At 39.4% G+C, this 27764-nt stretch overlaps 1 protein-coding gene across 7 annotated transcripts in view; it reads right to left on the bottom strand.

The window, feature by feature from the left end:
- PALS1 (protein associated with LIN7 1, MAGUK p55 family member) overlaps window positions 1–27764 on the bottom strand; it is a 59789-nt gene that overhangs the window by 14348 nt on the left and 17677 nt on the right. For all 7 annotated transcript variants that reach the window (XM_083604666.1, XM_083604665.1, XM_083604661.1 and 4 more), the window contains 5 exons: window positions 25694–26213; window positions 9177–9385; window positions 4978–5055; window positions 4189–4335; window positions 741–902 (listed from right to left, as the gene is read on the bottom strand). In XM_083604666.1, coding sequence (XP_083460792.1) covers window positions 741–902; window positions 4189–4335; window positions 4978–5055; window positions 9177–9385; window positions 25694–26096 — 999 coding nt within the window. In that variant the 5' untranslated portion in view covers window positions 26097–26213. The remainder of the gene's footprint in view (window positions 1–740; window positions 903–4188; window positions 4336–4977; window positions 5056–9176; window positions 9386–25693; window positions 26214–27764) is intronic.

The raw sequence follows: 27764 nt of genomic DNA, 5'->3' as shown, positions 1-27764 counted from the left end.
CAACAGGCATGGCTAGCCCAGACACTACACCCATAAGTAATGTGCCAGGCTAGGTAATGTTAGAATAAAGTCAGATGGTGCTCCTAGGGCAGCATAACTGGAATTTACTAAGGAAATGAAAATGACACCCAAAGCCAGGATGATGCAGCTTTGTAGCTGAAGCCAGTCCATGGGAATTATTCAATTCAAAGCTGACTGGACAAAAAGTACATGGAACCTTCTGGAGTGCCAGGTTAAAAGAAGAGTTGGACTTTGATCATTTCCTAGTATGTCCTAATACAAACTTGGAACATTTCCGAATATGTTCTGGCATATTCAGGAACAGGTGGTGCAGAACAATCCACATTCTAGACATAAAAGTCTCATACAATTATACATAGCATTCAAGTAATATAATCCTAAATACTTTTATAAAGCCCTGCTTATATAAAATGTCTCACTCCTAGGACTGCACTCTGCTACACCTCTGGGAAAGAAGCATTTCAGAACTGATGAGCAAGTATTAACAACCCTGCAAGCTGCTACCATTTGTGCTGAAGGCAATTTCAGAAGGCTGTCCTCCTCTGACCTTTGAAACTGTAACAAGACATAGGCTGTCTGCAAGGTATGCAGGGGTCAAACATTTTAAGCATAGCTGCTGGCAAAACATATCAAAGTCTGAACTGGAATTTAACAAATTTAAATGGACAAGTCGGATCATAGTAAGTAGCAGAATACCATGAAAGCAATGCTCAACATACCAGTAAATCAAAAACCTCATTAACATCCTTTCCACGAATTTCAATTCCGTTAATTTCCAGAACTTCATCACCTTCATGCAATAGCCCACTCTTCTCTGCAGCACCTCCCTTCACTATTCGACTAATGATGACTGAATCCATTTCATTGCGTACTGTAGCACCCTGCATAATTAAAAGTGATAATTTAAAAGTGTCAGAAATTTTCTATAATTGTGGTGTGGTGGATAAAGTAGAATTGGGAAGACACAGGTTCAAATCCCAGATCAGTCTTGGGTCAGTCTATAACTCTAGTCTAACTCACTTCATAAGACAATGTATGCTGAATACTACCCTGAATTCCTGATGATGGGCAGAGCAGAAATATAACCAACAATAAATAACATTTCTGAAAATACAAGTTCTCTACAGATTCTAAGGAATACTGTAATTCTATAGTTAGCACATCAGAGAAAAGTCTAAGAGAAGACAAAAACAACAAAATGAGCCTGAATAAGCTTTTCTTGTTTTGCAGGGAGGCACAGTATCCAGCTCCTCAAAACATATTCTTCCCATTTTTAGTTGGGGTTTTGAAAGCTTCTCTTCTTAATGAATTTTAATTATTGATTTACACTGTTTTTATGATGCTCTTATATTGCTATCTTGTTGTGCTTCTAGATGATATGGCATTTAATAGATTTATTACTGTTATTCTGGATTTGTTAGCCACATTGACATTTGAAGAAGAGAATGTGAAATGATCATGCAATCACTATTAAAAACATTTAATGATTGCAATTAAAGGAACAAGACAGGGAGGGTCTTAGCCTTACCTGCAGCACCTCATGTAGTAATGGTGCTGTTAAATCAAATCTGTGCTAAGGACTTTGCCTTGGGTATTATGTTGTATCCAATCTTTTTTAATTACAGAATGTGTTACATTAGCATCAATATTTGTGGCTCAATGAGTTAAAACCTGCCCTTTCCTTTTGTTGCTATATAGCCGTAGTCAAGGACAGTTACCCACAGCGTTGGAGGGGGATCATTTCATCCCCATGAAGTGACATTTTATTATTCTTTCTGATCCACAACACCAGAAACCTTGTTTAGGTGGTGATGAGGGTTGAGCCATGATCAGGTCCTAGTGGAACTACCAAAAGGTGGAGCCTAGGCATGCTTGCTTATTGATCTTTATTATAAATTACCACATGGAAATTCTGAAATGCATAAAGCAGTCAGGAAAATACTAGTGTATGAAGAAACACAGTAGCACTACCAAATCTGTATCTTAAATTCGAAATACTGTAGCTTCAGTCACTGATCAGATTTGAGAGGTACATTATGGAATACAGGAACAGGCAATTAAGTTCAATTTTCCAATAAAAACGTCATTCTACAAACAAGCAAAAATGAAAACCACCACCTAGGTCTTCCAACAATAGGATATAATTAAATTTTCAGCATAGCCTGAGAACATGAGCCATCAATTTCATGTTCCCTTCCACAAAATCAGGAGTGCTACAAATTAAGGCTCTTGCACTATAGATTACAAGTGGAACTGCAATTGCTTGTCTATTCTCCAAGAGGTCTCCTGATTCTTAAAGCGTCCATCTCACCTTAAAGTGCAGGAATGAAATAGCTATGTGGGCAGTATTGCTCCCTCTCATTTTCCCACCTCTTATTATTGACGCACACTCATTCTCTCAACATTTTTGAAGCTGCTGCTTCTCAGACATTTTAGTAGTGTGTATGAGGAAGATATGACTTGTGGCTTGGGGTGGTATGTGCATGTACATCAATAAACCTTTGACAACCCAATCTCTTTGCCAGCTACAGCGTCCTCTCCTTGTCAAAAGTGTCAAAAGCTGGAGTTAGACCTGTTACCACTGCTGTTCAAAGCTGCTCCTGAGTGCATTAAGTCATTTAAAAAACAACAACACTTAGTTGTGCTATTTCACCATGGAAAACTGAAAAAATTGTGCCATGGGCTGACTGTGCATGTACATACAGATACACATATAAAGAGTGAGCTCTAAGCAGTGCTTTGTAAATTGGGAAGGGAGGTAAGCAGGTTAAGGAAAAATCTGCCTAGAAACTTGAACTCCTTTATTCCTAATCCAAGATGGCAGGAAAAGGGAAGGCTGGCAGCAACATCTTTTCATTTTTCAAAAAAGAACTGCAGATGATGGTGACTGTCATGGGACATTGCTCTATATGGAGGAGGGAAGGCAGGTCTCTCCTCTCCTCTCCTCAGCTTCCTCCCTTACTGTTTATGGGGAGGGAGGGGCAAACCTTCCCATTGTTTTTTCTAGGATAATATAAGGAAGAGAGAAGATTCTGAGGAAAGCCTCCCACCCTGTACCTGTACTCATAAAAAAAAAGAGGTGCAACTGCAAGTTGTCTTTAGAGTAGATATTATTTCACCTAAGAGGCTACCAGGAGCAGCCAGATCCTGTGATTCACTTTATTAACAGTTATCCAGTCTGATTTGGTACCTTTATGTAGAGCACAGCCACAGGTTGTTAGAGCTGTGTGCTGAGACTTTATTCAATAACAATGGACAATGGAGAATATGAGACATTTCCAGAAGTGGTGAGAAGGGTGTGGCTGGAGTGATTTCTTAATCGACTATGAATAGATTAGAATACACTGAGGACCATAATGTAAGATTTAGATAAGATATATATGTGTGAGAGAGATTATATCATGCAAGATTATATCTTGTATTTCTTTTTTAGTTTGAGATTTTTGTTTCTATATACTGTCATTGCTATCCTCACACATGAACACAATAAAAAACCTTTAAAAACCCACAATGTAAGGATACTGCTTTTACTCCAATTAAGAACTGCTGTTTTCAAGGGGAGCACTAAGGAACCCCTGAAAATATGTGTAACTGTTTTATAAAAGCAACAGCACAGCTGAATTTTCCCTCATTAAAAACCTAATTGAAGTGTGGGGGCTAAGGACATTTAGTTCCAGGAAGCAATTAATTAGTTGAGAGCCAGTGTTCCAGCTGTTTTAGATCAAGGAAATGGAGGAAAAAACAGCTCTGAATCAGGAATGTAGGGCAAATAATAAAGAAAGGAAGGGTACCCCTAAACCTCATTCATCCTCTTCAGGGTAACTCCTCTTACTGTTCACCAACTGCGCATTTTCCCATCCACATTTGCAAAAATATTGTGATGCTCCTCATAAGACCGTCCAAGGTAAGAAAAAAGATGGATGCAGACTAGAAAAATATGGGAGGAGTACAAACGGATCACAGTGCCATGTGGGTCAACTGTACAATTTCATGAAGGAGGCATGTCTGGGATCACCCTAAGAAAAGGTATTTGCACCTGTCCTTTCTTATATCTGAGTGTGTCAGCATTTTTTTAGAGAGAGAATGTGCCACAGAGATCAGACCAAGTAATACAAAAGTACTATGGTATTCATCTTTTTATTGGCTCTCTTGCCTTAGTATACTCACCAATGGAATATCTCTAGCCTTTTCAATGCGAACTATTTTAACTGTCTCTCCTCCATACAGACCTACATTCTCATAAATCTTTTCATCCGTCACTGGCTCTGGTTGCATTTCCTGCTCAGCAACTTTATCATGAGCCAACAGCAGTGCCTAGTGTAAAACAAACAGTGCCATTTATAGAAAGTGATATTCACACATTAGAGGTAATTTATTATAAGTGGGACACTTTAAAAAATCCAAGCAGATAAAGATTCAACGTGCAGGCTATGGTCCAAGGCAGTCATATCATACATGTTTTCTCTTGCTTTCAGCGTGGATGGGTAACTACATAACAGAGCTATAACCAAGAATTATGGTTGAATGAACAAAGGATTGTGCTTTCATAAATGCAGGCTGTGACTATTAATACAACAGAAAATAGCCGTTGCCCATTTGTTTTCGTTTTAATTTTAATTTTAATTGCAGTTGTCCTGTGAAGGTGTAGCACTTGAGGCAGCTGCACATTCCTCATGAGATATTTGACTCATACCTGTGTCTTACTGGCAAAACTTCAAAATAGCAGGATACACACATAGCAGAGAACCTATGTAGCTTGAATTTTGAAGTTTTTAGTCAAAAAGAAAAGCTACTGTTTAGGTGTGTTTTTGCAGTATGCAACTATTATTTCTTTGAATCATGACCATGGAACTTTACTATATTAGGCATGAAGAAATGTCTGAAATTTACAATACATAGACATTAAGAAAACAATGGAAATGTTTTTTCATTTGCAAATAAACAGTTTATTCCTACCTGAATATGAGGGGCATTCAATAAAGAATTAAGTTCCAATCCGTCTTTCTGATGGCTTGGCTTCAAAACACTCTGTACCTGAAACACAGGTGAACACCAAAAATACGATGATGTCTACTATCCTACCCCATAACACACACAAACACCCGAAATAAGTTGCACAGTAAGAATACCTTTCCAGAATTAAAAAGGGCAGAACTTCATGTTACATAAACACTGGTTCCCAAACCATTTTCATAGACTAAACAACATACACACAGACACTTTTAAGAGCAAGAGCGAGTGAGAGTGTTTAACCCTTTCTTTCAACCACAATTATTTTTCCTCTAGCTAGGCCAGTCTGAAAATAGGCTTGCAGAGTGAATACTGGTGAGAGGGCAGGGCTGACAGAGCAGAGCTGAACATCCCCTCCTGCAACATCTCCACTGAACATCTCTCCACCCATGGATACATCTAATTCTACAAATATGAGATTCCAACCTTGTGCTTCCTGATAGTGTGTAACTCCACCCAAAGCTTTGTCTGATCTCCCAAGTTTGTTTTTCTATGAGCTGATGCTGAATTTTCTATATAACACTTTATATCAGATTAAAATAATAATAATAAAGGAATGGCTACACAAATTTCTATTTTGACAGAGATGCATGAGATAGAATGCACAAGAGGGATTCAACATAGCACTAAGGAGATTGCTCCATCATTTCTGCTTGCAGAGATGGAGCAATCTCCCCTCTCCATCTAAGCATGCTGTTTTGAGGGTTCTCCTGATCCCCCTGAACCAATTTGGGGGGCACACATGGGGAAGAGAGGGGAAAGGCCCTGTTGTGCTGGCAGAAGTCCTTGAGTGGGCTTCTGTTAGTGGCACTAGTTGGTTGAATCAGATCCTCAGTATTCATAACATTTTCATTGAAAAAATATTCACGATTGAGGCTATGAGACAGGCAAAATAATTTCAAAGAGAAAGGATGTCTGCAGAATATACAGATCACACTCATTTCTGTACTTCAAAGTGAATGATGTTTCCTTCAAAACCAGTGTGGCACTAGCTTTGATCCACCATCAATACCTTGTTAACAGTTAAAAAAAAGGGGGGGACCAGAAACCGAGGTGGAACAGCAAAAAAATCTGTGTGAATATTGGGGGAAGTTTGGCACTACAATATTAACTCCCATACCCTGGAAAAGTCAATTGCTTTACAGACTGACATTCAGATCTGTAAGGAGTCTTGCTTAAAAGATGCTGAGTCAATTGGGCAGTTAGGATGTACAACACAGAGGCCATGTGAGTGCATGGTTCAGAGATCCAGGGATCAGGTGTATTTTTTATTCTGGGCGGGGTTGCACTTTCCCTGAAAGAACAAGCATGCAGTTTGGGGTTTCTCTGAGAACCATCATTGTTACTGGAGGTCCATGTAAGTGCAGTGGCAAAGAGCATCCTTTACTAGCTCTGGCTGGTATGCCAACTACAATCCCTTCTGGATGATTACAGTTTAGTCACAGTCATGCTGGTAAACTCAAGATTAGAGTGCTGTAACAAGCTGTCCATGTGGGGCTGCCCTGAGACTTGGTTTGGAAGCTGCAACTAGTGTAGAATACCATGGGTAGGTTGCTTACTAGCACATCCTACTGCATGCACGTAACACCTCTCCTGAATGAACTGCACTGATGGTCAATTTGCTTCCAAGCCAAGCTTAAAGTTCTGCTATTTACATAAGAGCCTAAAGAATCTGGGAACCAGTCAACTAAGATCTTCAGAGAGTCCCTTCCATGGCCTGCTCTGATCTATCTAGCATCAACCAGGAAAGGGCTCTCACTACAGCGGTGCCTGCGCTGTTAAATAGTTTCCCCTCAGTAATGTGTTTCTGCGAGCAATTAACAACTTTTTTGTTCACCCAGGTATTTGTAGATTGTTGAGTGCTGGATTGTTTACTCTCCATTTCCTGCATTTATTATATGACTACTTTTCTACATATAATTGTTTTAAACATGCTGTACACCGCTTTGGTACATCATGTGAAAAGCAGTACAGAAGTGCTTTTATAAACAAACATTTCTTCCGTAGAAATGCTAAACAAACTGTCACTTAGAAGGTCCACACTATTATTATGCTATGGGGTCTAGAATTGTAATATCTTGCCAATGTGCTACAGAGCATTCCATGCCGGAAACTACTTTCTTGAATCTTGCATCAGCTGATCTTTGAGGCTGAACACTCAGACTATTTCCCCCTAATCCTATCCCTCAATTTTGCCGCGTTTAACTGGCTTTAAAATCAATGTAATTAAATTTGATGTTCAACAGCTATTTTTATAACAGAGACAGAGTGCGCCACATTATTTTAGGGAGTTAATCTCCACATAAATTCCTTAAGCCTGCATGCTTTGCTCAGCCTCCTAATTAAATTAAAGTTTCAGAAAAATAGATAAATCATATTTTCCTTGCCTTGTTATTAAAACTACCTTTTTGCCCGTAACAACAGTGAGGAAATAGTTGGATTGAGAATTATCCTACACAGTACTCACATTTAAGCAATAAAGCAAACAACATACTCTATTTTGAATATTAGTCAGAAAGTACAAGGAATGCCTCCCAGTAGGGCATATGCACAGCATCCATGCACTTATCCAAGCTATTGAAAATACTTTCTTATGGCCCTTTTTAAAAGGAAAACTAAAAAATGAGGACTCTTCTGATACAGACATAGACCTCAAATTAAGCAGCTGGTCCTATTTTCTTGTGGTATTGAACATGAAAAAACTTAGGATAGTTATTTATTGTTATTGACCCAGGCTTCCAGTTCTCATAGGGACCTTGCAAAGTAGCTGTTCAAAATAGACTGTTCTTAAAACTGCAGCCATATTTTCATTAGATAAAAACTAATATTGTTTTCTTTTTGTTATAAGACAAGGCATCCTAATAAATGTTTGCTCAATATTGTAAGCTATTCAGATATAACAGAATGCACAGTATGTGTGTATGAAAAAATAGAATCTCAACAAGCAAAATATATTTTAGCCTGAAATGCTTTGAATACTTTACACCTATTATATATTCTAAATATTATTGTTATTATTTTAAAAAATAGTATTAATAAAGCCATCCACATCTCAAACATCCCAGGAATTCCAGATGGCAAGAAGCAATGTAAACATTCAAAGTAGCAAAATAAACATATAGGCTGTTAAAGTACTTTATATAACTGGCTAGTCCAAAGTAGCAGTAGCTGTCAGTCTTCTGAACATTAGCAGAAACAAAATCCAATTCATTCTACAGAATTTAAGTTAACAAGACTCACTAGCTGATTTGTTGAGGTACTGAATGAACTCAGATCTGTGCCTGCATGCAACTGCTTCACATTTGTAAAAATTACATGTGCAGTGTCTGCTACTATCAGCCTGGTAGTAACAAGAAAAGTGGACATTTACTGCCAAGTCCATGTTAACTTTTGCTTCATTTAGTAATTTAAATGTGTTAGAAAAATAGAACAAATTGCCAGAAGTGGTAGAAACAGAAAAGGTAAAGGCTTGCTTCAAGCACCTATTTAGGTGATAACCAAAACACTGGTTTGTTATAGTAAGCTGCTTTATCTGCAATACACTTTCTTTTTTAGAGGCTATTAATTTAGTAAAAGCAATTCAATGCTGAATAGCATACCATGCTGATGTTATTTAGTTTTTGGCCAGGATCTTATGAGCTATTTTAAGAACATACAAGGGTTTGGGGGTTTACAGTGAAACTTTAAACTATTTCTCTGACCAGACTACCACTCCATACCAAAATGTGCTTTTGGGAGACTCCTTAGGCTATTTGAAATGAGATATGGTAGACTGCTGTTTAAGACACAACAGTAATAAGCTCAGTGTCCATTTCGGCATGCATAACTAGTCAGATGATCCTTTGGGTCCTGGGTATTGAATTGTATCCGAAGTACGAAGCCTAAACAAGGAAGCTTGCAGAAGAACAGAGATATCTTTTAAATCAATTAGGATACTGAACTGTTGTCTGCCATCTTACATTTCTACTGATAAAACTTCTACCTTCTCAGAGTCTGAAGTTATTTTCTTCTGGACAAAGAAAACAGAGAGTAATACAGGCTATATGCTGGTTCCCCACCCCATTTTAATGACATAACTATGACTGGCAATTTGAAATAAGCTACTACTAGTTTCATTATTAGATGCAAATGTACACTATACATACCTCTTGTGCAAGCTCTTGCGCATTGGAGATAAGTGGGTATGGTGGACTGGTTTTGTTCATATGCACGGTAACCGCATTATGTATTTTAAATGCATTTTGAAAGTCGGTGTTTTGAACCAGCTGTAAAATTAGAGCTATTTCCTCTTGGCTTTGGGGATCTACCAGGGTGTGCTGAACATGTTTCAGAGATGATAGAAGCTCCTCAACTTCTAAAAAGAAAATTGAAATACATTACTTAGCCTGAATATATAAGGTAAAAGAAACAAAAAAAGAAAAGCCTCATTCTGAAGAACTGGTTATGATATAAGATGAAAGGCACAAATAGAAGAGCAAGGCTTTGCAGGAAAAAAAAATTAAAACTGCCCTTTTCAAATTATTTTTGCTATTATAAATATTAGGCTTGATAAGCCTCAGTTAACAGTGGTATAAAATTATTATTCAACAATGTATCTTTTCTATGCTTTTTAGCATATTGCTTCAAGTCATAATTAGTGTCCAATAAATTCCAACATTAGTATGGTAAGATCAATGGTTGATTACACAATGGCCCTGTTCATACATCACAGTAAAGTTCAGATGTGTTTTAAATGTAAATGTACTTAATGACTGCAATTCCACATCACACATGAGTTGGCTCCTAATGAAAAGGCTTACAAAAATCAGACAACTTGCAAAAAACCCGTGGCTGCTTGCTTTGCTATACAGCAGGGGAAATACTAGAGATCCCAACTGAGCAAGATTTAACCCTCAGTCATCAGCTGATGTGCAGGGGATTAAATTTTGCTGCTTTGTCTGGAAACAGGTGCACAGCAAAGGCAAAATTGAACCCTGCTCTTCTGGGCATCAGATGACATGCATGATATCAGCAGACTGACAGGTGGACATGATTTTGGAAAAATAGCCTCACTGGCCAAACTGGACCTCCTGGGGGCCAAGAATGACCCATGGGCAAGACTTCCGGAGGCGGCGCGACCGGTAATGGCTGCCTTCTCCGAGTAAGGAGAAGGGAGCTCCGCTGTAAACGGGTCGTCCGCTACGGCGAAGCGGAGACCCATTCAGGAAAACCACAGGTGGCAGAAGCCTGTGGTCTCGGGACCCGGCGGGCGCCAGAAGCAGCCCCCAAAACGCTGAAGGGACCCCGTAAGGGGCTCCGGATCGCGGAGGGGGTAGCGGCGCTGTGGGTCGTTGCGCAAACAGCGAAGTGAAGCCGCGTTGCTGTTGCCGGTCAGCGCTGTCCTTTCTTCCTGCAACTTTTCTGAACTTTGGAAACTACAACCCGTGAGTAAATTTGGACATTGAAAACTTCCTGAAACTTTTGTCAACTTTCTGAAACTTTTTGAGAACTTTATGAAACTTTTAAAACTTTTTTAAAAAGTTGAAATCTGGCTGAAAACGGAGTGAGGATAAGCAGGAAGCCCATCTCCCGCTATACTGAACTTTAAGCAAAGAGCAGGAGGAGTGGAGACAAAAAGTTATGCGTTAACTAAATGCTGGCACCCTGTTAAAGCAGTTTTCTGAGTGAAAGACTTTGAGCTATTGACTTTTGCTGGTCATATTCGGGGTGCATTGATATCCTTCTTCTGTGGCACCAGTGGATTATAAAATAAATAAGAATCTCTGGTGCTGGAGCTGCCTGGATGAGCACCAGTTTGCAACTTTGGATACATTGAATTCAGGTTTTGAAACATTCTGAGTTGGAACTGGATACTTTGAAACTGTTGCAGTCAAGGCACTGTAAGAAACACTGTTTTGTTTTAAGTTTTACTCTGCTAAAAATAATACATTGTGGAGGCGATAGACATGGATTTAAATTTATAAGTCTAACTTGGATTTGATCTTTTCCCTGAAGACGTATTAAGCTCCCTCTAGAGGATTTTGGACTTACAGCAGTGACTTTGTTTTACTTTCCCTTTCCCGGCCTCTGTTTGACTATTGTATCTGGGACTCTGCTTTCTCATGGGAACAACTTGGATTGACCTTGGATTACAGATAACTTTGGAATGAGTGGCGCAAGGAGAAGAGGAAGGACTAAACAAACAACTCTAACTTTATCTGCAGCCTCACAGCGTAGATCTTCTGTGCCGGCCTTGCCTTCCACTTTGCCTCCAGACATAGAGGCGGCCTCCCTAATACAGGCAGGGGAGGGTGAGACAGAGGAGCCGCACCTGGGAGATATGGCTTCAGGGACAAGTAGCTCTGTCTTGGAGAAAATTTTGGAGAAACTGGAGGCTCTGGACAAGAAGGCTGATTTGCATACAGCTAAAATTGAACAGAACACAGAAAGCTTGAATAAGCTGACTGGACAAGTTGCACAGAATGCCCAGTCTATTGGAGAATTAAAGGAGGCTGTAGGTGAAAATCGTAAACTGGCTGAAGATACTAGTCAAAGATTGGAAGAACTTGAGAAAGAAGTAAGACCACTCAGCAAACAAGTTGGAGAACATCAGATTTACTTTTTGATGACAGAACTGCGAAACAGGGAGACCAACTTGAGGATACGGTCAATACCAGAGGTGGAAGAAGATAATTTTATTGAATTTCTAACTAAGGAATTTGCCAAGTTTTGGAAGTTAGAGGAAAAAGACTTTAAAATTGTATCTGCTTTCAGGCTTGGCAGAGTCAGAAGGACAGAGAAGCCCAGAGATTGTTTGATAACACTGAGATCAAAGGAGGAAAGGGACAAGATTTTGGGCCTGCACTACGAAAAGTCACTAGACATTTTGGGCAAGAGAATTGAAATCTACAAGGACATTCCTAAGCAGTTGCTGGACCTTAGATCTAACTACACGGAATTGGCAAGACTGTTGAGAAGCAACGCAATTACCTTCAGGTGGGAGTTTCCACAAGGATTATCCTTTACCTACAGAGGGAGAAAGATCAAAATCAAAACAGTGGAAGATAGAGACAAGTTTTTGGGAGCACACGGAGAAGACCTCCACAAAGGACTTGGATTGCCAGCGCCAGAACTTCCAGGGGAGCCCGCCCCCTCGGATCCTCAAGGACCGGAGAACAAGGTACCACCCCAGAAAGAATAACCAGACCTATCCAGGATGTCTCTGCAGCTTTTGAGCTGGAACATAAATGGCTGTAACAGTCCCGAAAAAAGGTCTAAAATTTTTCATATTTTAAAAAAGGAACAATTGGACATTATATGCTTACAAGAAACACATGTGATTAGGCTCCATAGAAAGGTGTTAATAAATAAAAGGCTTGGTCAAGAATTTATATCATCGGATACAGTTAAAAAGAGAGGTGTAGTGATCTATGCAAAAGAGAGCCTTTCACCAAAATTTCTCTTTAAAGATGAAAGTGGAAGAATCCTCGCAATAGAAGTACAGTATCAAGGAGAAAAAATTTTGATATTAGGAATTTATGCTCCAAATGAAGGAAAATCGGATTTTTATAAGAAGTTGCACGAGACCATGCTGGATTATCTGGATTACAACAACGTCATCATGATGGGGGACATGAACGGGGTCGTATCAACAAATATGGATAAGTCACAGAACCAGAACATTACTAAAGAGGGAAGACTACCTAAGACCTTTTTTGAAATGACTGACAATATGGACTGGGTTGACATCTGGAGAGTTAGAAACCCCCTGGGAAGAGAAGGAACATTCTTTTCTGAAGCTCAACTGACTTGGACACGAATCGACCAAATATGGATAACTAGAAGTCTGGCACCTAAGGTGAGGAAGGTGGAAATCTGCCCCAAAACATGCTCCGACCATAACGCCTTGAGAATGGATATGACATTGATCCCAATCGGCTCCTTTAGATGGAAGATGAATGATGGCCTGTTTAGAGACCAAAGAATTGTAAAGAAGGCCCAAAAAACCTTAAAGGACTATTTTGAGATTAATTTGAACACTACGGTGGAAAAAAGAACTATCTGGGATGCAAGTAAAGCTGTGATGAGAGGGTTCTTGATTCAACAGAATTCCTTAAAGAAAAGACTGCAAAATGAAAAGAAAGATAAAATTCTGGAAAGTATCAAAGAGCTGGAGAAGAAGTTAAGATCTAACCCGAAGTCCCAACCGATTCTGAGAGAAATTAAACTTTATCAGGCGCAATATTCCAAGCTGATAAATCAGGAAATAGAATGGAAGATTAAAACAATGAAACAAAAAACTTTTGTTTTTTTTTTTTTTTTTTTTTTTTTTATAATATATTTATTAAAGTTTTCAAATAAAGCATATATTAGATAAACACTTATCATTGTCCATTTAACATCTCTCAATTGTTACATGGGACTCCCCCACACCTCCCGCATACACTTACATCATTATTAAATTAATTTCAAACAAATTATCATTTCATCTTAATTAATAATCTTAATTTGGTTTGACATATAATTCAGCCTTAAATCTAATTTAATGGTAGACAATTGTCTGCACTGGCATCCAATTCAGCACTCAGCCAAATTACAATATTTTTGTAAATAAATCTTAAATTTCCTCCAGTCTTCTTCCATCCTTTCTTCTCCCTGGTCTCGAATTCTGCCGGTCATCTCGGCTAATTGCATATAGTCCATCAGTTGCATCTGCCATTCTTCCACAGTGGGTAGCTCCTGAGTTTTCCAATTCTTGGCAATTAATATTCTTGCTGCTGTTGTTGCGTACAAAAAGAATGTTCTGTCCTCTTTTAACACACTCTGGCCGACAATACCCAGGAGAAAGGCCTCTGATTTCTTAGTAAAGGTGTATTTAAACACCTTTTTTAATTCATTATATATCTTCTCCCAAAAGGCCTTCACTCTGGGGCAGGTCCACCAGAGGTGAAAAAATGTTCCTTCATTTTCCTTACATTTCCAACATTTGCTATCAGACGAATGGTATATTTTAGCCAGTTTAACAGGGGTCATGTACCATCTATACATCATTTTCATCACATTTTCCTTCAACGCATTACATGCAGTGAAGTTCAGCCCAGAGGTCCACAACCTTTCCCAATCTTCAAACATAATATTATACCCAATATCCTGCGCCCATTTTATCATTGTTGATTTTACCATTTCGTCATGTGTGTTCCATTTCAGCAGCAAGTTATACATTCTTGAAAGTACCTTAGTCTTAGGTTCTAACAGTTCAGTTTCTAACTTTGACTTTTCCACTTGGAATCCTAGCTTTTTGTCATTTTTAAACACTTCTTTAATCTGAGCATAGTGTAACCAGTCTCGCACTTTATCTCTCATCTTTTCTAAACTCTGCAATTTCCAGTTGTCACCATCCTTTTCTATTATCTCCCAATATTTTGGCCAGTTGGCCTCCATATTGGCTCTTTTCCGAGCCTTAGCCTCCAGGGGTGACAGCCACCTCGGAGTTTTATTCTCCAGTAAGTCTTTATATTTTGTCCAGACATTAAAAACTGATTTTCTGACAATATGGTTCTTGAAGGCCTTATTTATCTTAGCTTTATCATACCATAAATATGCATGCCATCCAAACGCATTATTAAAACCTTCCAGATCCAAGACATCCGTATCTTCAAGAAGTAACCAATCTTTTAACCAGCAGAAAGCTGCAGCTTCATAATACAACTTTAAATCTGGCAGGGCAAAGCCCCCTCTTTCTTTCGCATCTGTTAATATTTTAAATTTGATTCTGGGCTTTTTGCCCTGCCAGACAAATTTAGAAATATCTTTCTGCCACTTCCGGAAGCACTCTGTCTTGTCTACAATCTGCAGTGTCTGAAACAAAAATAACATTTTTGGCAATACATTCATCTTGATGGCAGCTATTCGGCCTAACAAAGAAAGTTTTAGTCTTGACCAACTATCCAAGTCTCTCTTAATCTCTGACCAACATTTTTCATAATTATCTTTAACAAAAACAAAAAACTTTTGAATCGGCAAATAAATGTGGGAAACTGCTAGCTTGGCAGTTGAAAAGGAGACAAAGATTAAATACAGTAACAAACTTAGAGGTTGAAGGAAGGAACATTCAGAACCCGGGAGAGATTAGAAAGTGCTTCCAGAGGTATTTTAAAAAGTTATATACTCAAGGGCCACAAGATGAAATAGAGATTACACAATTTTTGGAGAGAAATGGATTAGCAAAGCTGTCAGAAGAAAATAGAACAATTTTAAATGGCAAAATAACACGACAAGAGATTGAACAGGCCATCCTGAGTCTGAAACAGGGCAAATCACCAGGGCCAGATGGACTGACCTCTAACTACTATAAGATATTGAAGGATTATTTGATACAACCTTTGTTGGAGGTCAGTAATGAAATAATGGAGGGGAAGAAGGCGCCTGAATCGTGGAAAGAAGCATTTATCACATTGATTCCAAAGTCAGAAACTGAAAAGACACAACTCAAGAATTACCGTCCCATCTCCCTTTTAAATGTGGATTACAAAATATTTGCAGATGTTTTGGCACGAAGATTTAAGAAAGTTTTAAGTGAGATAATCCATAAAGACCAGGCAGGCTTTCTCCCGGGCAGACATATGTTTACTAACACAAGGAACATCATAGACATATTGGAACTTTTACAAACAAACATAAACACTAAAGCAGTTTTAATTTTTATAGACGCGGAGAAAGCCTTTGACAACATATCTTGGAAATTTATGAAGGGGAATTTAAAAGAAATGGGAGTGGGACGGGGGTTTGAGAACGGGATTGAGGCAATATATTCAGAACAAAAGGCTAAACTGATAGTTAACAATGTGGTTACAGAAGAGTTTAAAATTGAAAAAGGTACACGACAAGGCTGCCCGATTTCCCCATTACTGTTTATTTCGGTTCTGGAAGTGCTCCTGAATATGATTAGGGGGGACCGGTTGGTGGAAGGGATTCAGGTCGGAGCGAAACAATATAAACTTAAAGCTTTTGCAGATGACCTAGTTCTGACATTACAGGAGCCGGAGTCTAGTTTGAAAAGAGTACTACAACTGATTCAAAACTTTGGTCGAGTGGCAGGATTTAAGTTAAATAAGCAAAAAACTAAAGTTTTGGGGAAAAACGTGACAGATATTGAGTTGGAACAGCTTCAGAAAGAGACAGAACTAAATGTGGTTAAAAAAGTTAAATACCTAGGGGTAAACATAACAGCAAAAAATCTGAGTTTATTTAAAGATAATTATGAAAAATGTTGGTCAGAGATTAAGAGAGACTTGGATAGTTGGTCAAGACTAAAACTTTCTTTGTTAGGCCGAATAGCTGCCATCAAGATGAATGTATTGCCAAAAATGTTATTTTTGTTTCAGACACTGCAGATTGTAGACAAGACAGAGTGCTTCCGGAAGTGGCAGAAAGATATTTCTAAATTTGTCTGGCAGGGCAAAAAGCCCAGAATCAAATTTAAAATATTAACAGATGCGAAAGAAAGAGGGGGCTTTGCCCTGCCAGATTTAAAGTTGTATTATGAAGCTGCAGCTTTCTGCTGGTTAAAAGATTGGTTACTTCTTGAAGATACGGATGTCTTGGATTTGGAAGGTTTTAATAATGCGTTTGGATGGCATGCATATTTATGGTATGATAAAGCTAAGATAAATAAGGCCTTCAAGAACCATATTGTCAGAAAATCAGTTTTTAATGTCTGGACAAAATATAAAGACTTACTGGAGAATAAAACTCCGAGGTGGCTGTCACCCCTGGAGGCTAAGGCTCGGAAAAGAGCCAATATGGAGGCCAACTGGCCAAAATATTGGGAGATAATAGAAAAGGATGGTGACAACTGGAAATTGCAGAGTTTAGAAAAGATGAGAGACAAAGTGCGAGACTGGTTACACTATGCTCAGATTAAAGAAGTGTTTAAAAATGACAAAAAGCTAGGATTCCAAGTGGAAAAGTCAAAGTTAGAAACTGAACTGTTAGAACCTAAGACTAAGGTACTTTCAAGAATGTATAACTTGCTGCTGAAATGGAACACACATGACGAAATGGTAAAATCAACAATGATAAAATGGGCGCAGGATATTGGGTATAATATTATGTTTGAAGATTGGGAAAGGTTGTGGACCTCTGGGCTGAACTTCACTGCATGTAATGCGTTGAAGGAAAATGTGATGAAAATGATGTATAGATGGTACATGACCCCTGTTAAACTGGCTAAAATATACCATTCGTCTGATAGCAAATGTTGGAAATGTAAGGAAAATGAAGGAACATTTTTTCACCTCTGGTGGACCTGCCCTAGAGTGAAGGCCTTTTGGGAGAAGATATATAATGAATTAAAAAAGGTGTTTAAATACACCTTTACTAAGAAATCAGAGGCCTTTCTCCTGGGTATTGTCGGCCAGAGTGTGTTAAAAAAGGACAGAACATTCTTTTTGTACGCAACAACAGCAGCAAGAATATTAATTGCCAAGAATTGGAAAACTCAGGAGCTACCCACTGTGGAAGAATGGCAGATGCAACTGATGGACTATATGCAATTAGCCGAGATGACCGGCAGAATTCGAGACCAGGGAGAAGAAAGGATGGAAGAAGACTGGAGGAAATTTAAGATTTATTTACAAAAATATTGTAATTTGGCTGAGTGCTGAATTGGATGCCAGTGCAGACAATTGTCTACCATTAAATTAGATTTAAGGCTGAATTATATGTCAAACCAAATTAAGATTATTAATTAAGATGAGTTAAATGATAATTTGTTTGAAATTAATTTAATAATGATGTAAGTGTATGCGGGAGGTGTGGGGGAGTCCCATGTAACAATTGAGAGATGTTAAATGGACAATGATAAGTGGTGCTTATCTAATATATGCTTTATTTGAAAACTTCAATAAATATATTATAAAAAAAAAAAAAAAAAGAATGACCCATGGGCTAGAGGTTCCTCACCTCTGCACTAAACCACAGTGAAACTTTGGCTTCACATTGTGGCTTGTTTGGAGTGCAAACAAAACCCTATTTCAGATACAATGCTCAGTCAGGAATTGTGATTTATTTCTCTCATGTAATACCAGGGAAGAGCAAAACAGGAGAGTTCAGTGTGTTCATGGTAGACAACTCACTGTGGTTTGCTGTGATGTGCAAGGTAAAGGTAAAGGATCCCTGGATGGTTAAGTCCATTCAAAGGTGACTATGGGGTGCGGTGTTCATCTCACTTCAGGCCAAGGGAGCTGGCGTTTGTCCACAGACAGCTTTCCAGGTCATGTGGCCGGCATGACTAAACCGCTAATGGTGCACAGAGGACCACGACAAGTGCCAGAGTGCACAGAAACACCGTTTGCCTGCCTGCCTCAGCGGTACCTATTTATCTACTTGCACTGGTATGCTTTTGAACTGCTACGTTGGCAGAAGCTGGGTGAGAGCAACGGGAGTTCACATTAACAGGAGTTTATATGTGCAAATAAGGTCATTGTTACCATTATGAGTGTCAGAGTTTCTGAACCTGCATCCTTCTAAACCTATACTGCCTTCTCAGGTGGCAAAACTTGACCCTAATAAACTTGCACAGAAGGATGGATGGGAGGATAGCCTTGCATGCAGCTATGTGTATGCAGTCTGCTATTGTGTGCTTGTGTAGTAAATCCAACACTGGCATTAAGAAGAAAAGAAGCCACATACAAAGAAGCAACTCTTTCTGAACTCCCTTCTCAAGTCATATTGGACGTCAGGGCATTACAAGGGCAGTCACCCACATTAATCCAATGTAGATCACTAAGGGTCCACGATCAAGGAACAGTCTATGTAGGTCTTGTTTGGTAGTAGCAGCACTTGCTTTAGGATCCTATTCCTCCCTGGAACTTCATGCCACTTCTTCTGGGTGTCCCACACAACTTAATTCAGAACTGCTCACACTCATGAGACTGTTTTTCCTGAACAGGAAGGGTTCATAACACCACTGTGCTATATACTCAGATGATTACACAAAGGAAGATAAATTATGCACTGTTGTCAGTTCTATGGATATAAAAGTCACAACTTTCTTATGGCTTAAAGCCAAATAGTTTAATTGTGGGGGAGGTGGAGTAGAGGATAAGGCAGAGATAGCTCTATCATTCCACAACACACACACACACACACAGCCTGAAATATGAAAGGAAAAGAGAACAGAAAATGAATTATCGAGTTGTGAACTCTCATTGGAACATAAATGATTTTTATCTCATTTTGTACTTTGAAAAGTAGTAAAGATTTGCTATCATTTTATAGAAGGGTTTCAAAGTAAGTAATGTCTAGACACAGGTGGCATGCATATTTTATCAGAAACATTTAATGAAAGTCAACATAAAAAGTCGCCAAAAGACATACTCTATTGGAAGTGAATGACCTGGTTCATATGTCACTTTAAACCATAGGATAAACTCTGATTTAAAGTCAATGAGTTTACCATTGTAGTTTGTTGGGAGAAAAAGAAACCATGAGCACAGGTTCACATATTGTGGAAAGAGAAGCCTCTGGTTTGTTTGTTTCCTAGCACACTAAAGAAAGGAGCAGGGGAGGAGTGAAGCAGAGTCTTTTGAGCTAACCTATGGTTTAAGGTGACACGCAAGCCAGTTTAATATGTTAATACGAATTGATAGGCAATTTGTACCCATAACTACAGTGTAATTTTAACTCTGCAGAAACATTTCTCTCTCCCCACCCCACCGTCAGAAATTATTAATACACATGTGATGGGTACATTAGCCTGCTTAGCATTTTGCCTTTTCTGCATAACCACCTCCTCCCAACAAAAACAAGGCTCTTATAACACCTTCTTGTGCTCCTGTATTCTCTCTCTTCCCGATATGAACTCTGGCAGCTCAAAGAACCCAGAACAGAGCATGAAGGCTGCCCCCCCACAACACACACACACATACACACTCACACACACACACACAGAGAGAAAGTGTGTGGTGGGGGGGAGAATTTCCCTCAAGCACCACCTCTTCTCACAAAATATGAACACCTTAAGAGGCTAAAGAAGGACTACAGTAAGAGTGAATGTTGAAAAGGTAAAAGAGCAAAAATATCCCACTGTTCTCGTACAGTAAAGGCAAACCTATTCTATCTCGGCTTCACCAACAACAACATAGGCATTACAAGTTTAATTCTATATTTCGTATGTTGGTCTTAAAAATATAGATACATCACAATAACTCCCATTTTCTAGCTAAAGCGATGAGTCATACATTAATATTTACTCCCCGCAGCTTTTCACAATTAAAAGAAAACATAGGCTGGCAGAAAAAGTAGTACAAATGGTATTCTGTATATGTAGAGGAGCTTTTTAGCTCTTCTCTCATGCTGACAGTGGACAAAGGTCTGAAGCAGAGTAGCATCTCAAGAAGTACAAAGAGCTTCTGGCAGAAGGAAAAAGCTGTCCACCCTTCCTCTCCCAAACTTGAAGAGAACATGGTTTACTCACAATAAAGCAAGATTTCTTCTCAATACTTTGGAACTGTTACTATTACCTTATGCGATAACTCTATATTTTCTGATTTCAGCAGCAATAGGGTAGACATCCAATGTGCATATCGCTCAAATTAATACCAGAGAATAAACAGAAGTGCAACTAAGGGGAGGATTCTTTTTCAGCATGACTGGAAAGCAGATTTGAAGGAGGGAGAGGAAATTGTGCTGGGTCATATTAAATAAATGTTGAACTAGGCATCTCTGAAGAATAGGACAGGCAATAATATATGCCCTGCTCTCTGAAGCAAATTCTTATTTGGGAACATCACTAGTAATTAACAGGTAAAAGGACTATTTTCTTTGGAACTTTACAGCTCAAGACAATGCATGCATGATTTAAATATGACAAAATCTAAAAGCAGCTATATTTAAAGTAAAAAAAGAAATGAGGAAGAGGAGGGAATAGCTGCAGGGTTTTTTTTTTTCTTTCTTCCTTGAAAAACAAAATTCAAACTATAGCCAACTTGCATCCTGAAGAAAAATACAAATGCAAACAGAAACAATAGTCCTGTGTGAGTATGTGTTATTAAAAATGCTGAATCACTTATGCTTAACATACAGAACAGTAATACCGTATTTTTTCTGTGTATTAGACGAGGTTTTTTGACTCAAAAATCGTGTCTAAAAACTGGCGTCGCCCAATACACAGACAGTGGCATGGGGGGGGGGGAAGCGGCACACCTGCTCGCCAGTTGGCTGGAGTGCAACTTCCCGCGATGCCACTGTGCGCGGGAAACACTCCCTAGATCGTTTCCTGCACGTAGCGGCATCAGGGGAAGTTGGGCTCCAGCCAACTGGCTGGCTGGCTTCCCCTGATGCCGCTGCAAGCAGGAAACACTCCCTAGATCATTTCCTGCATGCAGCAACATCAGGGGAAGTTGTGTTCCAGCCAACCGGCTGGCTGGCGGGAGCGCAACTTCGCCCGATGCCACAGCGTGAGGGAAACAATCTAGGGAGTGTTTCCTGCCCGCAGCTGCGTGGGGGAAAAAGCTCAACAACTTTGTGCCATCTCCCCTCATTTTCTTAAAACTGAGTCCCCCAAAATAGGGGGTGTCTTATACATGGGGGAGTCTTATAGATGGAAAAATACGGTATATCAACGGGTGAAGTGTTTGATTTATTCATTTATGATTTTTGAGGAAAAGTACTCATATGACAAACTAGTGAGGGAAGGAACAATGTTAGCAAACTGCCACATTCCTGGGGTACAATAGCAGTTGTATGCTGCTCCTTTCCAAATAAATAAAATAAAATAAAATATATAGAATTCTTTGTACAGCCACACATTTAAACAAAGTCTGACAGCTTTCAGAGCAAGCTAGAATTTTGTTTTGAAGTTCAGCAAAAGTGTCAAATGTTGAATCTAGAAAGCAGAAAATATGCCACGCTTACAGAAAAATCCATGCTATAAATACACAGTGCAGTTCTTTAGTGCTTATTTTCTTCTACCCTTTGAAATTTAAAGATGTCAATATTCAGCTACTCGTAAGCACTACTTTGCAGGCTGAAGACTTGAGACCTCACTTACATGTGATCTGCAAAATTTCACATAAATGTGGGTATTTCCCCTACAAGTTCCTCAAATTAGCAAGTATTTATTCTAGTATTTATGCACTAATGCATAAAATGTCAGTCTTATTTTACTGGAGACTGAAGAAAGACAGAGTCAAAAAATATTAAAACAGGTGAAAAACCATAATCCCTGCAGATGTTCTTTAACCCTTTCCATCCCTGCTGAAGGAAATCTCTATTCTGAAGGTTGCTTTAGCAAGTTAATGTCAAAGATTTGGATGCAACCAAAAGAATTCTAGACCTTTGGGACTTTCTCCCCACAAACCCATCAGAATGAACTGATGGGACTAATCTGTAAGCATGCTCAAGCCAGCCTCAGTGGCTTGCCACCCTACAGAACCAACATGTAAATGGTATCAAGAAGGATTACACATGGAACAAGAGCTTTGCCGACTAGTAGGTCCTAACCAATGCCTAGGCTGTGAATGCTACTCAGGCTGTATTTTGGTGACAGTTGCCAATGTCTCCATGAAGTCCCATCTGGCAGAGCTTTTCCAAATAGTGAAAGCCATCCTTGAATGGGTTCTCTCTCAGCAGAGATTAAGCCATTCCACACCTGCTGTGATGGGCTTTCACATATATTAATCCTCCCTGCATGACACTGTAACTGACAGGAATTTAGCAGAACACTCTCATGAGTAAAAACCATAAGGCAGAATGCAGTCAAATACACATAACAATTCTGTAGCATTTCCATGCGGAATGCTATGAAAAATGAAGCTTGGGGGAACAGTGCCTGGGCATTGGTTAGGACTTTGGCTACAGAAAGCAGAATCTTTTAATGAAATAAAGAATTAAGTGAACGAATACTGGACCCCCTACATATACTGTATCTAAGACTGGTTACTGGTCTGCAAAAATCAAGTCACAACTGTAGCATTTTCTCAAATTAAATCTCTCCTCATCACCACAGCAACAGGATCAGACTGCTTGCTCTAAGTCATGGGTAGGCAAACTAAGGCCTGCAGGACGGATCAGGCCCAATTGTCTTCTGGATTTGGCCCACGGATGGTCCGGGAATTGCTGCGTGGATCGCCAGCATGTGTTCTTTCCCTCTCCCTCCCTCTCCTTCACACAGCTGTGGCAGCTTCTCCCTCCCTCCTTCTGGCTTCTCCCTGCCCTGCCTAGAGGAGGAAGGAGGCTGGGCTTTGTTGGTGCCAGCAGCAGCAGCAGCAGCACTCAAGCGGCCACCATTTTAAGCAGCCCCTCTCCAGAGCCCTTTCGTGCACTGCTCATCGCCCCGCCGCCCCCAGCCCCTGCCGCTCGCAAGACACAGGTAAGCAGCCATCAGGGCTCATGGTGCTCTTTGCATCATTCCCCCCCCAAAAAAATATGGTCCCCCCACAAGGTCTGAGGGACAGTGGACTAGCTCCCTGCTGAAAAAGTTGGCTGACCCCTGCTCTAAGTCATATTTAATATAAGTTAAAATACAACCAATGCCTTTAAAGGCAACACAGGTCACCAATTTATAAAACTGATGCAAAGTAACAGTAACTAAGTTGAAAGAGTTGAAACACTATTATATTGTAGCTAACAAATCATTTGTTGCAGATGAAAGTGAAAGTGCATGTCTATATTGTTGTGATTACCTATGCTGGATGTAGCTACTTTCATTAAAAAACCACTTATAATTCCAGAAACATTTTCTTTTAAGTCCAGCGGCAATTTTACCCAAGTTCCTTACTACAAAACAGTTAAGACGATCTACCCAGCCATATTTACTGACATTTAATCATGGTTTCATGTGATGTCTGAATTGACAAAGGATGGTTAGCAACTGGCTAGCAAACCGCAAATCAGAAGTTACGGGTACGAACTACAAGAAAATGTTTCCGTGTAGAGTGCTCCTGCTCAAGCCTTAATCCACTTCATTTACCCCCTTTTCTGTGCCCATCCTGCAAACCAGTCAGCATTGTGTGGGTTCCTCCCTTAAGGTTTAGTTGTAAAGTGTTACCAGATTTCTGTCATATGTGGGAATCTATCAACCCTGCTTCTATCTCCTCTTGTTTGGATGGTGCTGTTTTAGCTACATAACAAACCTGGTTCTTTTGAATGTCAATTCTTATTAGTGTATATATGATTATGGTTTGAGGTGGATTGCAAATCATAACTTGTGTGGCATGATGTCTGACTTGACATGCTATCGTTATAGCCACTGCTTTGCCTCCAGAGGTCACTGCAACTAGAGACTTAGGTGTTGAAGAGACAGAAAAATGAAGTAGACAAGAATTTGCACAAACCAGTTTGGTGTGATTTACCAACTCCCATAATATAAAGAAAACTTTCAGTCTAACATTATAGCAGCTAGAAAATTACCTTTAACCACCTTTATATATCTTACTGCTTTACACTTAATTTACCCCAACAATTAAATTAGGTCATCATTTTACCCAAATAATATGTCCATCAGTAGGAATGTATATAGGAATATAGTCCAAACCTAGGGGAATAGATATTTGCTTTCATAAATTCTGCACTATCATTTAGTTATTAATTTATCCAGCACTATCCATGTACATGTTTCTTGACAAGTCCTCACACTAAGGGCTTCAGGAATGGAAAAAATGGAGGTGGAATAAACAGAGGGTAAATGTGTGATTATTTCAGTTATACATACTTTGGCAAAGCTATAATAGGATTGCTGTTGTTATGTGCCCAGGCAGTAGCTTTGTTGCTTGTTCATGTATAGCGACACTAATTTTTAACTGTTAACTTCCAGTCCTGCCAGGCATAGCAAATATTATTGTTGCCCTTTGCCTGGTGTCTCCCCAGGCATGACTGTTTGGCTTACCATGTATTTCTCCTTAACATCTCAGTATGTTAGATTTGCATTAATTTATTTGCAATACAAACATTTTGCTTAGAGCCTCTCTGTTGTTCACTCTCATTAGTATGCATCTCATATTCATGCACGGCATGTGCTTTGCCTAGTAAGTTTCTGAAATGCTTTCTGAACTTAAAACAAATATAAAAGCAGCATTTTAAAGCACTCTCCATGTTATCCAATGTTATCCTGCAGAGCACATGGTTCCTAAATTTTATTTATTTAAACAATTTATACTGCTATACTACAATTGTCTCTAAGTAGTTTACAATGATACAATACAAAAAGTAAAAATCAATTAAAACCATTAACATCAAACTTCAAATTAAATGCCTGCTGGGGGGGGGGGAGTCTTCATTAGATGCTGCAAGTTCAGTAGGGAGGGGGCCTGTCTGACGTCAACCAGAAGGAAGTTCCACAAAATTGGGCCCACAGTTCTAAACACACGGTTCCTGGTGGTTATGGGCTATGTATATGATCCTTGGGGAACCACTAACAGTGACTTCCCTGAAGACCTGTGTTCAATTTAGGGATATAAGTGATTAGGAGATCCTTGAGGTATCCTGGACACAAATTGTTATGGGCCTTGTAAATTAATACAAGCGCCTTGAACCTGGCTTGGTAGCATATGGGCAGCCAGTGAAAAATTTCTGAGCACCAGAGTTAGGTGCTGGTGATAGTCTATCCCCATCAACTGTGTAGCTGCAGCATTTGGCACCAGCAGGAGTTTCATTAAAAAGTTTCATTCCAAGTTATACATACCTAGGATTTTCACAGCACAATGTGGGCTCTCTAGAATAACTCCTTCGCCTGTGTCAAACATAGGGTTGTCTATTCCAGTTTTGGGAGGAATTTGAGCTAGCTTCTTCAACCGCATAGAAGAATTAAGGTCCAGTTCCTGTTTCTTTCCATCTTCTTCCCTCCTTCGTCTTAGGTCCTCTTGTTGTTGTCTAATTCGCTCAAGTTGAGCACTCCTCCGCAGTGGCATCATCCTGGTTCCCAGGTCACCAGGGCAATCAACAGCCATCTCTCTGTGCCTCTGAGGCTCCTCAAGCGGTACAAGATCCACATTTTTTGTTTCACTGTCAGAATCTTCTGTTATATGCCCATTCATATGAGAGGTTGTCATTGTTGTATGCAGTAAGTCGTACCACTTGTCAGACATAAACTCTATTATAAGGCCTATTTTCTTGAAGGTACCACTTAAAATCCATTATAGCATGAACCAATTCTTCATATGCGCCACCAGATCAAGATGAAAATAAATTTCCAACAAGAAAATCTGGGAAAATATAAAAACAACACAGTAAAATTAACTTCAGCTAATGTTACAGTTACATTCAGTTGCTATCAGTAAATTTAGCAGAAATACTTGGGTACAGAGATTTCCACATTCTCCCTCCAAGGTAAAAAGCCAATTGCTCACATTGTGGGGGAAATTGTACACTGCTACATGTACAAATGCAGATAACTACACTGGCAGAGGAAGGGAAGGACCCTCAAAACCAGCAGGTAACCTAAAAGTTCCCAAGGCTGTATGTGCAATGCACACAGGTGAATGAGTACTTGGATAATATATAATATGATTTAGTAATAAGTTGTTCTTTTTTAAAAAAAAAATTATTAAAGATTTGTTTACCAAAATATGTGCACTGTCTTTTTTCAAGTTGTATTTTATTTCAGATCACTTTCATTTGTTGTGAGACGTGAGTGTTGCACAGAGCGTGAGGTTAGGAAGAAAAGAGGGGGAAAGGGGGGGAATGGTGTTTGTGAATGGTGTTTGTTCTACTTAGTGTTTGTATGGGGTTTTGTGTCAGCATCACTTGTATGGGTTCTCTTACTATTTGCTTGTTTATTTCCTTGGCGGTGAGAGGTTGGGGGTGGGGTCTAGGGTGTGGTAGGTTGTCTTTGGTTGGCTGTAGTGAGATTTGTTTTTGTTTGTGAGTGGTGTGTGTGTATTTTTGGATCAGGTTAGCCAAAATGGTTTGTATGCTGTCAGCGGATTCTTGTTGTCTTGTTGGGTTATGTATGTGATAAAGGGGAACCATACCAGGGTGAAGGCGTCTTCTTCTATTTGTCCCCGTGTCAGTTTCAGTTTATTGGTTAGTTTTTCTAATAAGGCTTTTTTCCATACTATTTGATACCATTGGTCTATGCTTACTTCTGACAGGTCTCTCCAGTGTCTGGCTATGACGTTTCTGGCTGCTGAGAGAAGGTGGGTTATGAGCTCTTTATAATGTGAGTGGCATTATTATCTTGGAAGATGTTCACTACGGCCAGTTCTGGAGTGTGTTCTAATACCTGTTTAGTTATTTTGCATATTTCTTGTAGGACTGCTGTCCAGAAGGATTTGATTTTAAGGCATTCTGACCGCATGTGGAGATTCTGAAGATTTAATTTACAGGAAGTTTGTTACTCTAATTTTATCACATAGATTTTCCCATCAGTAAAAGTCCTTGCTTTAGGAATCACTGACAGCTTCCTTATTTCCCTCCTATGAGTTTTCAAGGCTCACAGTCTTCCCTCAACTAAGACAGCAATCCTAACCCCTGATCTGCCTGCTGGTGGGAGCTACTAACTCCACCACAATAAAGGAAGCCTGCCATGTACAATGAAAGTTTGGAAAAGTGCATGCTACCACCAGCAATGTTCCCACTGGTGGCAATGACTAACAGAGCTAATACAGTAAAAAATGTCAGGAACAACTGCCCTCTCCTCCACACCTTTTACCAAGGCTGGTAGAAGGGCAGTTGTGGATCTGCCACCCTGTCCTATTCTGCTGTTCCTGGCTAGTCCCTTAGATTGTTCTGTTACCTAGCTTCAGGTTAACTGT

This window comes from Podarcis filfolensis (assembly GCF_964270895.1).
Source record: "Podarcis filfolensis genome assembly, chromosome: 1".
Taxonomy (NCBI): domain Eukaryota; kingdom Metazoa; phylum Chordata; class Lepidosauria; order Squamata; family Lacertidae; genus Podarcis; species Podarcis filfolensis.
The sequence above is the reverse complement of the archived record's forward strand: the minus strand, read 5'-3'. Positions and strand labels throughout refer to the sequence as shown.